The sequence below is a fragment of the Mastigoproctus giganteus genome, chromosome 4 (genome assembly GCF_048544385.1).
Source record: "Mastigoproctus giganteus isolate SK-2022 chromosome 4, ASM4854438v1, whole genome shotgun sequence".
NCBI lineage: Eukaryota > Metazoa > Arthropoda > Arachnida > Uropygi > Thelyphonidae > Mastigoproctus > Mastigoproctus giganteus.
The window spans coordinates 99719176-99731827 of record NC_143578.1 but is presented as its reverse complement, the minus strand read 5'-3'; the positions used below and the strand labels follow the sequence as shown (position 1 = coordinate 99731827).

General features: G+C 32.6%; 1 protein-coding gene across 2 annotated transcripts in view; it reads right to left on the bottom strand.

The window, feature by feature from the left end:
• Positions 1-226: 226 nt before the first annotated feature.
• LOC150086948 (traB domain-containing protein) overlaps positions 227-12652 on the bottom strand; it is a 77338-nt gene continuing 64912 nt past the window's right edge. The window contains exons 6-9 of one of the 2 annotated variants that reach the window (XM_090372836.1): positions 12162-12301; positions 10688-10860; positions 1280-1385; positions 227-1154 (exon numbers count right to left, since the gene is read on the bottom strand). In XM_090372836.1, the coding sequence (XP_090228962.1) occupies positions 989-1154; positions 1280-1385; positions 10688-10860; positions 12162-12301 (585 nt within the window). In that variant the 3' untranslated portion in view covers positions 227-988. The remainder of the gene's footprint in view (positions 1155-1279; positions 1386-10687; positions 10861-12161; positions 12302-12652) is intronic. The other variant, XM_090372837.1, reaches the window with a different exon arrangement.

Sequence of the window (12652 nt, the reverse complement as noted above, 5' to 3'; positions counted from 1 at the left end):
ACTCTCTGGCAATAAATTTTTTTTTTTTAATAAGGTACAAAAATTACTTTTCAATTCTATAAACAACATTACAGTGGGAGAGTACCCAACTTCTGTTTAGAAATATGCAATAGATGATCATTCATTAAAATACTTTTGAGAATTCTGTAAGTCATGATGATAAAAATGTTCAGTTTTCTCATAGTCCTGTTATGCTTACCAAAGACAATAATTTTTTTGCAATTCCTTCATTACATGGAAAAAATTAGATAACTTTTATTTGGCACACAACTGAAGTTTCAAAATAGATTATTGCAGAAAAAGGAATGTGATAAAACAAATATCCAACTCACATTTATTGAAATGACCTGGATACCTCACCTCAAAAATCCTTTAACTTTTCAGAAACACTACTGACCCTAATCTCCAATTTTGAAAATTAGGTATATATACAGTGCAATAATTCTTAATTTACAACTTTACATTCCAATTTATATTGAAAGTGCTACTTCATAGTGAAAAAATTAGCCTCTATTCACAATTTAACTTGATAACCCTATATTTTCAGCAGAATTATGGAAGACAAAAATAGGTTTATAATTTTTGCCAAGACCACTAACATAGAATAGGCAAAATAGTGATTACTTTGAAGTTACATAAGTGGTCTGTACCTCTTTTCTTCCAAAGACAAAAAGGTTTAAACAGCAAATAACACCTGAAAAAATTATATAGGTAGCTTAAATTAAAATTACTTTCCATGCATTACAATAAATTCTTTAACCCTCCAGTAAGCACTATACACTGACTACACAATAAAATTGTGAACATTGAGGTAGTCAGGAAATTAGTTTCTAAAGAAAACCATATGCCTTCCATAGAGGGTTAACTGTTCCACTTAAAAATCAGTCCCCAGGATAAACAGAACTACTGTCAATAAAATAGTATTAACCTTATTATAAATATTTCTTCTTCTTTCCCACCTCCCAAAATAAGTAAATACACTTTAGCCTTAGTGACTAATCCAGTTACTGAGCCATTGTATAGGGCGCCTTGGTGAGAGTGCAGATCCAACAGATGCTGGTAGTAAACGATAACAGCTCCACACAGCCAAACCAATAAGAGTAATACGAACAGTATGCCGAATAACTTTTGCAGCAATTGAAGTTTCAGGAACCCTACATGTAAGAAAAATTAAATCAGTTACATTACATTTAAATCCTGCTTTTCTTTCAATCAAGATAATCAGAAGCCTTGTGAAATAGGTTTTTTTTTTTTTATACATTAACACAAATATACATACTTCAATATTGGTGCAATATCTGTTTCAGTAATCTTTCCCCAATTTTTAACAATTCCAGACACATGTCCAATTCCTACTACACCAACCACAACTGCTGGAAAATTACCTGAAAGTTAAAACTGAAATTATCATTGAAGTTCTTTTAAATCTACACTAATGAATAGTAATAGGCATACAGTGCAAGAAAATATAAATTATTTGCTTCCCTCCTCATATAGGTAACTCTGGCTAAAACAAAACTCCTCACAATTATTTTCTACAGGATGCCCATGTTATAACTCAGATCCCTTTCCTCCTCTGTGGGACTGCTATTCCCCAATGGTTAGCCCTTTATTGACCATTCTATCCCAATATTTATGAAAATGAGAAGCAAAAAGAGTCTACTCTGTTTTTATATGTGTGTGCATATTGAATGAGTAAATTTGTTGAGGACTTATTATACTGTTTTAACTGAAAAAAAAAAAATTGTAACCATTTCATGTTTTGCAAAGTGGAAGAGAAATTATAGTTACACATAAGAAAGGTAGGATCTATCCAGTTATATTAAAGAAAGTAAGCAGTAATTACAGATCTGTTCCAGGGAAAATAATGGTGTCAGTGGTTAAGAAGTTTTGATTGAATGCAAAAAAATATATATTTTTTTATACTGCTATACAAATTGGAGCAGTAATCAATCAACACTGCTCTTCATGGACTAATAATATTAGTGGTGTATGCTATTTAGAAATCAATCACATTTATCAGGATCTAGAAAAGTTGGGCATATGAAAAACACCTAGGGCGCTAAGTTATGGATGGGTGAAATGGGAATTCTACATGTCGAGTGAGCAGTCTTTCTTTTAACCCCATCATACTCTGACAGAGTATGATTCACTCACTCATTAATCGAACAATATTCATAATAAGACACTGGTGAAATAGAGAAGAATTATTCGGAGTGTACTTGTAAACAGTTCTTCTTGGTAAGTATTATTAATTATGGAGTTTTTATAAAGGTTTTATTTTTCTTCAAATATAGAGCTGACTGTTACTTTTAAATCTAATTTCTTAAATTGAAGAAAAGTTATCTGGCTCAAAAACAAGCCGGAGTTCTTAAAATTCTTCTTATAATGCAGGAATTAAATAAGAAACACTAGTAGTTTTAACTCAAAAGAAAAATATCCAAGGATGTAAATTTAGTGATGTTTATTAAAACTGGAAAATGGAGAGAACATGGCTAATTTATTCTGCTTTCTGAAACTTGACATGGAAAGAATTAAATAAAAATTCCTTGGTAGTCAAAATTTAGAAATTCAAGGATCACCAGATGAATTATTTGCTCCTGTTATGGAAAATCATATTGAAAGAGTCCTTCAAAAAAACAACAGCATACACTATTTCAATAAGGAATAAAAATCTTATTATCTATTCGATAATTTTGGACTGCACACCTGATGCCAGTAAAACAGAACAGATGACTATTATTGTACAGTTTCCTGTAACAATGAAAACATTTTTAGGTTTTGTAAGTGTTGATGATTCCATGGTTTATTCAAGACAATAATTGATAATTTGGCACAATTTGCTTAACAGAATGAATATATCACTAGTCTTAAGTTCTTGAAATAGGAAAACATGGATGGAGAAACAGTTTAAATCTGTATTAGAAGTTCAACAACAGAAGAAAAAATGTCATTTTCAATATGAACAGCCACACACACCAGAAGATAAAGTTAACATATTTTATGAACTTTGTTAAACAAATGTTTTGAACAACTTAAAACTCACATTGATAGTTTTTTTTTGTATAGACTTTTCCAAATTAATAATGAAAGATGTTGACAAGATACAATTTTATACAGATATATTGTATTGAATAATTCATCTTTTAAGAATACCTGTGAGCAAAACTTTAATTGTCTAGACATTAATAAAATGTTTCAAGAACAAATATGCAATTTAATTTCTTTCCGCATGATTATAATAAAGTTCAATTTGTTTGGGGGCAACTTCTAGGCCAAATCCTGAGTACTACATCCAGGAAGGATGTTTAAACAAAGTGATGCCTTAATCAAAAGAAAAATACTCTTTCAAAAATGTTTAAGTTCAATATATACATAATCTAGGTCATGCATGGGCTGAAGGGCTGCACATAAAATATTATTTGTTATCATGAAGAAGAAATATAACATAAAAAAATTATTCTCTAACAACCAAGGATTTAATGAGATGAATGGAACTGTTTTAAATTTCAGGTATTAATTTTGTGAATTTTTATTTAGATTCATGATGGAAAATGTTTGTTCACATATGTAGGTTGATCCAACATTTTTTGGGCAAAATTAAGAGTATTGTAAAATTTACAGATTTCCTCACATCAGCACAATTACCTTAAATTGGTATCACACTGCAGCTGTAGTCACTTGGTGCACTATTGCCAAACTTGTCTCAATTTTTTGGAAGTCATCATTCAAAGTGTTGATAATTTCACAATATTTTTCAAACTTATTTTCTGGAATCAACTTCATGGTTGAAAAGTGGTCTACCTTGTTAATCAATAAATGTTGAAGGAACAACTGGAGTTTTAATTGAAATCCATATCATAGGCATATAAATTTAAGTGTGTCACGATGTCCAGGATAATCCATATCCTGGACATAGTTTTAAAAATAGAATGATGTCATCTTTAAGATCCCATACTCGCCTAAGCTATGATAAGCAATATCTTTAAGAAAATTAACGAATTGTCTATTTTCAGGCCCCTCGATTGTATTAAATTTACTAGTTTAATGATACAAGATGTAACACATTTTTACATAATACTTGTCAATGAATTGTAATCAGGATAATTTTCTTTAACAGTCCAGCATTTTTCAAATACTGTATATCAGCCCAGTGTTTGGTCTTTAAGAGATTCCATTGAAAGAAGCTCTTCAATAATATGAAAATTAATAACTGCACAGTATTCTTTTGGTCGAGAGCTATCACGTACCATGTTATGGATTCTAATACTGATTTCAATTCTTCTTACTACAGTTCACCCAGATAAACTTATATTCTCAAATTTTGTGTTTAATGTCAGGACATATAATTCCACAAGCTTCAGTCATACATTTTTTAATACATCTCCATCAGAAAAAGGCTCGTTGCTTTTTTTCAATTATATAACAAAACTTGCCTCTACAGTAGCTTCTTGTTTCTTAGTTAAACACATTTTGTTTTCTTTCTCACTTCCACAGTTGAATTGGCACCATATTCAGAATGTTTAATATTGTACTCTTTCAACACTGAGACAAATAGTCTTGTTATTTACCAGTATGTTAGCAAAAAAATATTTTGTGTTCCGCTCTTGAATTTTTTTATTTTTATCACTCCTGGCACCAAGATGATAACACAAAAAAAACTAACTGCAGCCAAGCCATTGGTTTTTAGGAGCCATATTTGGTGGTGACAGGCTTAAACCCCAGTCTAATAAAGAAGCATGTGCTGCTCCTGTTGTCTGTTACCGTAATTTTGCACAGTTAGTTTATAATTGCAAATTATACCATTATAAAAGTGCCCGTAGGTTCATTCTCAATTTGAACAATACAGAGATGATAAAACAAGTCAACAAATTTATTTTCCAAAAAGGCATAAAATAAGTAAACTTTTTTAGAAAATACAATTAAAGCTGATGGGCCTGATCTAGGTCAACTGAGCTCAGTGCACAAATACTGAAGAATTCACTCCATTAATAAATACTTGCACCTTCCTCAGGTAATGTTTTTTTATGTATCAATGCACAACAACACTTTAGCAGTCAATCTATTTCGTGAAAATAATTTTTTTGGCCCTAATCTACAGGAATTTCAAAAAAAGGAATTCTCTATATTATCCTTTGCCACACAGACTGAATCTGTATTTCACCTCTACACAGTAATATTTTTTTTTCTCTCTCTTTCCCCCCCACATTGTATCTGATTTGCATTAATTTACTAAATACAACAAAACTTTGTTTACCAAACAACCTTTCACAATTAAATTGAAAGGGGTTACAGATTTTATATTTCCCAATGACTAGTGCAACCAGGCAAAAAAAAAAAACCTAATTTTTTTTTTCTGCATTATAATAAGTTCAATAACATTCCCACATTAGGAATGGCTATGTGAACTTTTTTTTTTTTTGCTGATGTTACATAAGCTTACACAAGTAATTTGCTTGTTGTGCAACTTCAGTAGGTGGGAAGGAGCACCAGTGCGTAGCACATGCTTCTTGATTAGACCGGGGTTCGAGCCCATGACCACCGCATATCCCAGAGGAATATGGCCTTAGTTGCTAATGCTCCTAAAAACCACATAACAACAGCAACTTCAGAGGCAGGGAGGAAATTACAATCTATTGTTTGTGAGTTGAGCAGCACTCATGGCTTGAAATACTACTATTAAGAGACACTGCACATATCATCTTTATTTTAACCAGTTAGTCGGTCATTGCAAAAAACTTAGGTCTCCATCTCTGCTTGTTCATCCTGACCTAGGGCACTATTTAATAGACTAAAATCTCAAGCCATTTAAACAATATACTAGTCATACCCTACTGCACAACTATTTGTTTATGCTAATATAAAGACTAATTTTGATATCCTAAGTATCACAGCCATGACATAACTGATAGTAAACCTCCAGAAAGTTTACTATCATACATGGGCAAATTTCCACATTTTTTTGATAGTATGAATCAGAGCTGTACTACTCAATATGGTACGTAGAACACTTCCGTATGATACCCTCCAGAAATTAAAACAAAAACTTACCAGTACACTAGAGTAAAATATAAATAATCAAATTAACGCTTTTCGACCGTATATCGTGATCACAGGAATGAAAATTACCAAATCAGGTTAAACCTGATACTTAAATAGAGATTATTTGTCTTCGCACATAAAGGTCCACGCATCGGAGATCAAATATGACCACCAAACATTAACAGAATTCGCGTATAATTACATTGGCCTCATTAATGGCATGAAAGGCTAATTCTGACGCTGCTGAACAAGAAGCACGAACTGAGGCTTCATGTTGATTTACACGAATATTAAGAAAAAATCGGGTCAAACCTTGGTAAGACGAGTCGCAAGATATGTTGTATACCAGATCATTAATTTGTGTTGCGAATGCTGAAAGAACTGAGCGATTGTTCAGTATAGTGTGTAACTTCCGTATTAGCCTAGCTACAATTTTAAATTCAGTATCTTTAAAGAATCTGTTAAGCTGTTTGTGCCACTGTTCAACACATGGGACAGAAATAAAGTATTTTTTGATATTACTATTGTTGATAGGTGTAGTATTTTGTACCCTAATTCAGTTTATTGTGGTAATGGAATAACCCCTGTTTAAGAATCTGCTAGTTAATATTTGTATTTCTGAGTCCAAAGCAGATTCCGTAGTTGAATATTTATAGGCATTAAGAAATTGATTAAAGATAATCGATCTTTTGTAGGTTTTCGATAGATTCTAAATTGTATTTTATTCAAGTCCCAGGTAAGCGTGAAATTTAGAAAGTTTAATGACTTTGTATCCATATCCTCCCTTTCCAATGTAAATTTGAGTCTAGAATGAATATTATTAAACAAATGTAAAATATCTTGGATAGTACTACTATCGGTAATAACTAGAACATCGTCTAAATACCTCCGATAGTATGTGATACGGGTTCGAAAAGGTATCAAATGTATCTGCTCAATCACTGAAAAATAGATCTCTGACATTAAGCCACTCAGGCTCAAACCCATTGGTAATCCAAAAATTTGTTTGTACACCTTGTCTCAAAAGGTGATGTAGGTAGCTTCGTAGAATTAATCGGTGTAGAGTTTTTATTTAACATATCCCAAATAATATCTGGTGAGAATAAATTGTCATTGTCGCTGAGTCTACAGTCTTTAAGCTTATTAAATAATGTATCACCTGTCTAAAGGGTTTTATAATGTTATATACATGTATGGCTAAGGATGAAAATGCCGAGTTCCTGTAGGAAACCCAGTCTTGTGTAATTTTACCTGACCGAAAAGTGTAGGAATATTGTATGTTCTGGACTTCAATTCCTTTAACTGAACCATAGCAATGTAGTCGTTTTATTGTATTGATTGACCAAATTGGTAAACAGTGCCAGGTCTACTTCATAATAAGTGGAGGTATCTAACTTATTACTATAATCACGTTTATCTAATATTACCACCGTATCTCCTTTATATGTCCTTATTTCCCCGAAGTTCTCGTAAAGCTGAACTGTTGTGTGTATTCAATTTAGGAGGTCGCATTTCTTTTATGTTATTCACTACTTGGTTCACTTGTTGAATAAATACATCTTTTTGTGGAACATTACGAAGTCCAAATTCAATATCAATTACGCATTGTTTTTTAGGTAGTAAATTATAATTTAGTCCTTCGTCTAGGTATTTAGACAATGTTCTGGTTATTACTGATAGTAGTACTATCCAAAACATTTTACATTGGAAAGGGAGGATATGGATACAAAGTCATTAAACTTCACCCTTACCCGGGACTCAAATAAAATACAATTTAGCATCTATCAAACACCGGTATGCTTCTACATTATAATAGCTATCACCCGTTCACCTACAAAAGATCGATTATCTTTAATCAATTTCTTAATGCCTATAAATATTCAATGACGGAATCTGCTTTGGACTCAGAAATACAAATATTAACTAGCAGATTCTTAAACAGGGGTTATTCCATTACCACAATAAACTGAATTAGGGTACAAAATACTTTATTTCTGTCCCATATGTTGAACAGTGGCACAAACAGATTCTTTAAGGGTACAGAATTTAAAATTGTAGGTAGGCCAATACAGAAGTTCCACACTATACTGAACAATCGCTCGGTTCTTTCAGCGTTCGCAACACAAATTAATGATCTGGTATACAACATATCTTGCGGTGATTGCGACCCGATTTTCTCTTAATATTCGTGTAAGTCAGAATTAGCCTTTCATGCCATTAACGAAAAACAACTTTTATTTAACGAGGCCAAAATACTTAACATTCAACGTAATTATACGCAACTATTAATTGCAGAAACCGTTGAGATTAAATTACACAAGAATTCTGTTAATGTTCAGCAGCCATATTTGATCTCCGATGCATGGACCTGCATGCGCGAAGACAAATAATCTATTTAAGTATCAGGTTTAACCCGATTCGGTAATTTTCATTCCTGTGATCACGACATACGGTCAAATCGTTTTGAATATTTTCGTTAGATGATTTTTAATTTGATTTGTGTTAAATTAATTATTTATATTTTACTCTAATGTACCGGTAAGTTGTCGTTTTTCTGTTTTAATTTCTGGAGGGTATCATATGGAAGTGTTCTACGTACTATATTGAGGTATACTCCTCTTATTATTTTACTAATACATTTTTTTCATATAAATGATTAACAACATATAACACCACACACTGGAATCATTACTCAAGTTCTTGGATGATGATTCAGCAGTAGGTGAGGGACCACTAAAAGGCTGTACAAAACTATTCCATTCACACAGTAGTAGTTGTGATAGAAAGTTTTTCATTTGGATCAGTAATTTCCTTGTTGTTCATGGAGAAAACTATCCAGGATAGCATTGTTGCACATTCAACTGAAGTTCTTCTTCAGGGCATGATGAGAATACTGTAAAAATAATAGCTTATTTTCCCACTAATTCAGTGGTGTGCAGGCTATCTAAAAAGAGACTTTGTTCCTCCTATAAGATGTCAGGGCAGAAAAGCCACAAGGATAAATGGTCTTAACTTGTGTTATACTAACCTAGAAAGTTATTGTGAACTAGGTCCCATATGAGCAAAAGTTCAACAAATGACCTCTCATTTCTTCCATTAGGAAACTTCATTCAGTCATGGTTTGAAGTACTGAGAAATCCATTTTTAATACAATCCTAATTTAAATTGCTCTTGAAACAGGGTATGCTACAGAGAGACCAAAACTGAACAGACTTACAATTTATGCTTTTAACTATCTCTTTTCCTACTAAACAAGTTTGTTAATGCAAATATTAAGAACATCTAAAGGGTAATGAAGGGATAATCTAGTAATTCTTGAAAAAGCTCTGTCCCATTAATATCTTTATGCTCACCATCTGTAAATCTATGCAGTATTTGCTAGAAACTCCTTTACCTAGAACTTTGTATTAGCAAGATTCTACTGTAACTTAGGATCTAATTCATTTTCTTCTTTCGTTGCTGTACTGTTTTCCTTGGTAATTACGCGATAGGTGGGTCCAACGAAAATCGCGTAAGTCGGGGTACAACTTTGCATATAAATTTTGTTTAATTGGGACCAAGGACTAACAAAAACACTAGTTTAGTTTAGAAGAAAAATATTTAATAAAATTGCAGTTCTTTATACAAAATATGTATTAAAAAAATAAATAAGTTATGGCTTCATAAAATCTAACAAATTCGTCTGACGACGCAGAATTTCTTCGTAGCAAGCTAATAATTTTTTTTATTCCTTGCTTTGCAGCTATAACGCATTCTTCAATTGAGCTGAGACCTTCTGTCAAGCTTGCAATTGTCATGTGCTTTTCTGGTGGAAGTGTCGGATACTTCAGTGATGTTTTGCTCATTCATTGTCAGCTCGTTGACATCATCACCATTGACTTCCAAATCTAATTGCCTGGTAAGATTAACAACTTCTATCACATGAGCGACATGATCAGTTTTGAAAAAAAAATGGACAAAGTTACTTCCAGACACCATTCAATGTTTTTTTTGTGAATTTCATCCCAAGATTCTTCAATGATTCTTACGGCATCTAAAACATTGAATTGTTTCCAAAAGTCTTTAACAGATATCTCATAGCTTCATTCAGATGTGCAAACGAACACCTCGTGTAGTAAGCCTTGAATGTTTTGATGACTCCCTGGTCCATCGGTTGAAGCAAGCTGGTTGTGTTTGGAGGCAAAAACACAACTTTCACCCATGGGTAGAAATTAATTAGGAAGGTGACCGGGTGCATTGTCAATAAGAAGCATCACTTTAAATGGAATCTGTTTAGACTTGCAATAACGTTCGACTTCGGGTATAAAATGGTGACCGAAGCTGTCACCCAAGCTTTATGGTTTGACTTCCAAATCACTGGTAAGCTAATTTTAGATATACACCAAACGAAAAAATCAAGAACCGCGTAAGTCGCGGTATTACTGTACTTTTAAAGCACAAAAAAAGTTAAGTAGCACCTGACATGGTTTTTTAGGAAAGTTTCCCCCATTAACCTAATGTATCTACAAGGTGACAATTTTACTAGAAATAATAGAAACTAACAAAACACTTATCTTTAATTTACATGTTGCTGCTGTCTAGAAGCAATCATTAAGCAATAGGATTACTTATAATTTAAAAAAAATTATTAATTCAAGTTACATACCACCTGGTACTGTAGAACTCTGAACCGAGCAAGCAGCTACCTGAAGTGAATAAGCAAGATAAATGTCTCTTTCTTGTACAAAAACTTTACTAAGAGCAGGAAACTCCCCTGTCATCTCTGCTATCATTTCTTCCAAAAGATCACGTTGTTTACATCTCTCTACTTCTTCTTTACTGAGGAAAATATCAATATAAGTTACTTTGAAAATATTTTAACTTAATATAGCACAATTATAATTACTATACAACAGTTCTTTAACTTTAGGAGGAAAAAAATTGCACCATGTATGAGGTTTTACTCTCTGGATCAAAACAAAGTCATGTATTATTACATTGTGCAGAATCACCACGCACAGTCAGGTGCTTCTTTCAACAATTGTATTGGTTGAAGTTCCAATATATCTATGATTAACAAGGTCTGTCAAAATGTTACCTTTTTTTCAATGATATTCTTTCCCAAGCAGTTGATTATTACACTCAATGCAATAACAAGATCATAGATAGCATCCCCAAAACATTCCACTTTGGCTTCAATGTTGCAAATCAAGTACCTTATCAGGTGTGCACTATATGCTCTCTAGAGGTTATAATGCTTTGGAAGATAAAAATAACAGCCATATATTTGTCAACTTAAGTGTTTCGGCAAAATGTGCTGTACAATCTAGAACAGTGGTTCTCAAAAGAGTTTTTTTTTTTTTACTGATATAAATTCCATTTATATGTATATAGTTTTGTAAAAACACCATTATGTGGTATTTAAGTTTCTAAATGAACAATCATGTCTCATTCCTTTTATAAACTGCACTTGATGATCAAGAAACTTACTAATCACAAAATTTTTGGAGCAAGTAACTAATTCCATAGTGGTCAGCTAGATATTTTACAAAATTGACATGCACTTCAAGTTTTTTCAGTGTTGTATTCCTTTGTCCCCATGGACAGCAAGGGAGTGTATGTAAACAACTTAAAAAAACTGTTTTTGTAATTTAACAGCTCATCCTTCACAACAATGTTTTCTCAGAGTGCACTTACATTGCAGCTACCATAAACTGGTTTTGTTTACACAAAAGTAAATTCTAACAAATCGTGGCAAGAGGCAATAATCAGACAACTGTGCCAAGATTTGTATTAAACATACACTGTACTGCCACTTTATTAGGTACATGACCAAAGTTGTGGACATAAATGCAGCAGAAAAACCTTTCTTTCTAGTATCTGTTAAGCATACAAACCATAGCAAGAATGGCAAAAAAGAGTGATCTAACAGACTTCAAATGTGGCATCTCTAAAACAGCAATTCTCCTGAACTTTTCATGCACCACATTTGCTTGGTCTGACGACTATTGTGGGAATTGTTATGAATGTGTTGGTTCCAGAAACATGACCCCAGATCTAATCTTATTAAACATCTTTAGAAAGGGGTATCTAGATAATGATCAGATTAATCACATTTGTATTTATGTAGGCCACCTCACCTAATAGGTTCCTTTGAAGTTAGTAAATACCAAGCCAGACGAAATTTTTGCAACCAAGAGAGAGAAGCCAATGCTCTTTGAAGAGTAATATGAATAGGACGGTCACCTAAATGTAGCAAACACCCAGGAACTCTTTTGGCCTAGAAAAAAAAAAAAAAAAATTAATTCAATGCAATGGTTTGTTTAGTACAAGTTTGAAGATAACTCAAATCAAAACAGGTGTTTCTATTTTGCTCAATGTGGAGCTGGAAGTAAATGGTAGATTGCATCACTTAATTTGTGATGCAATCTACCATTGCACAAGGTTAAAAAAGTTAATCAACACATTGTTGTTCATACGTATTTACATTAAGCTTGTGTCTTGATATCTTCTGTATCTTTGTTTGTTTCAAATATGAAAAGGCCGATTCACGCATATATATGGAACCAAAACAGGAATTTAAAAGTTCACTACATTTGAGTACTTTTTCTCAGCAAACATATTTCCAAAG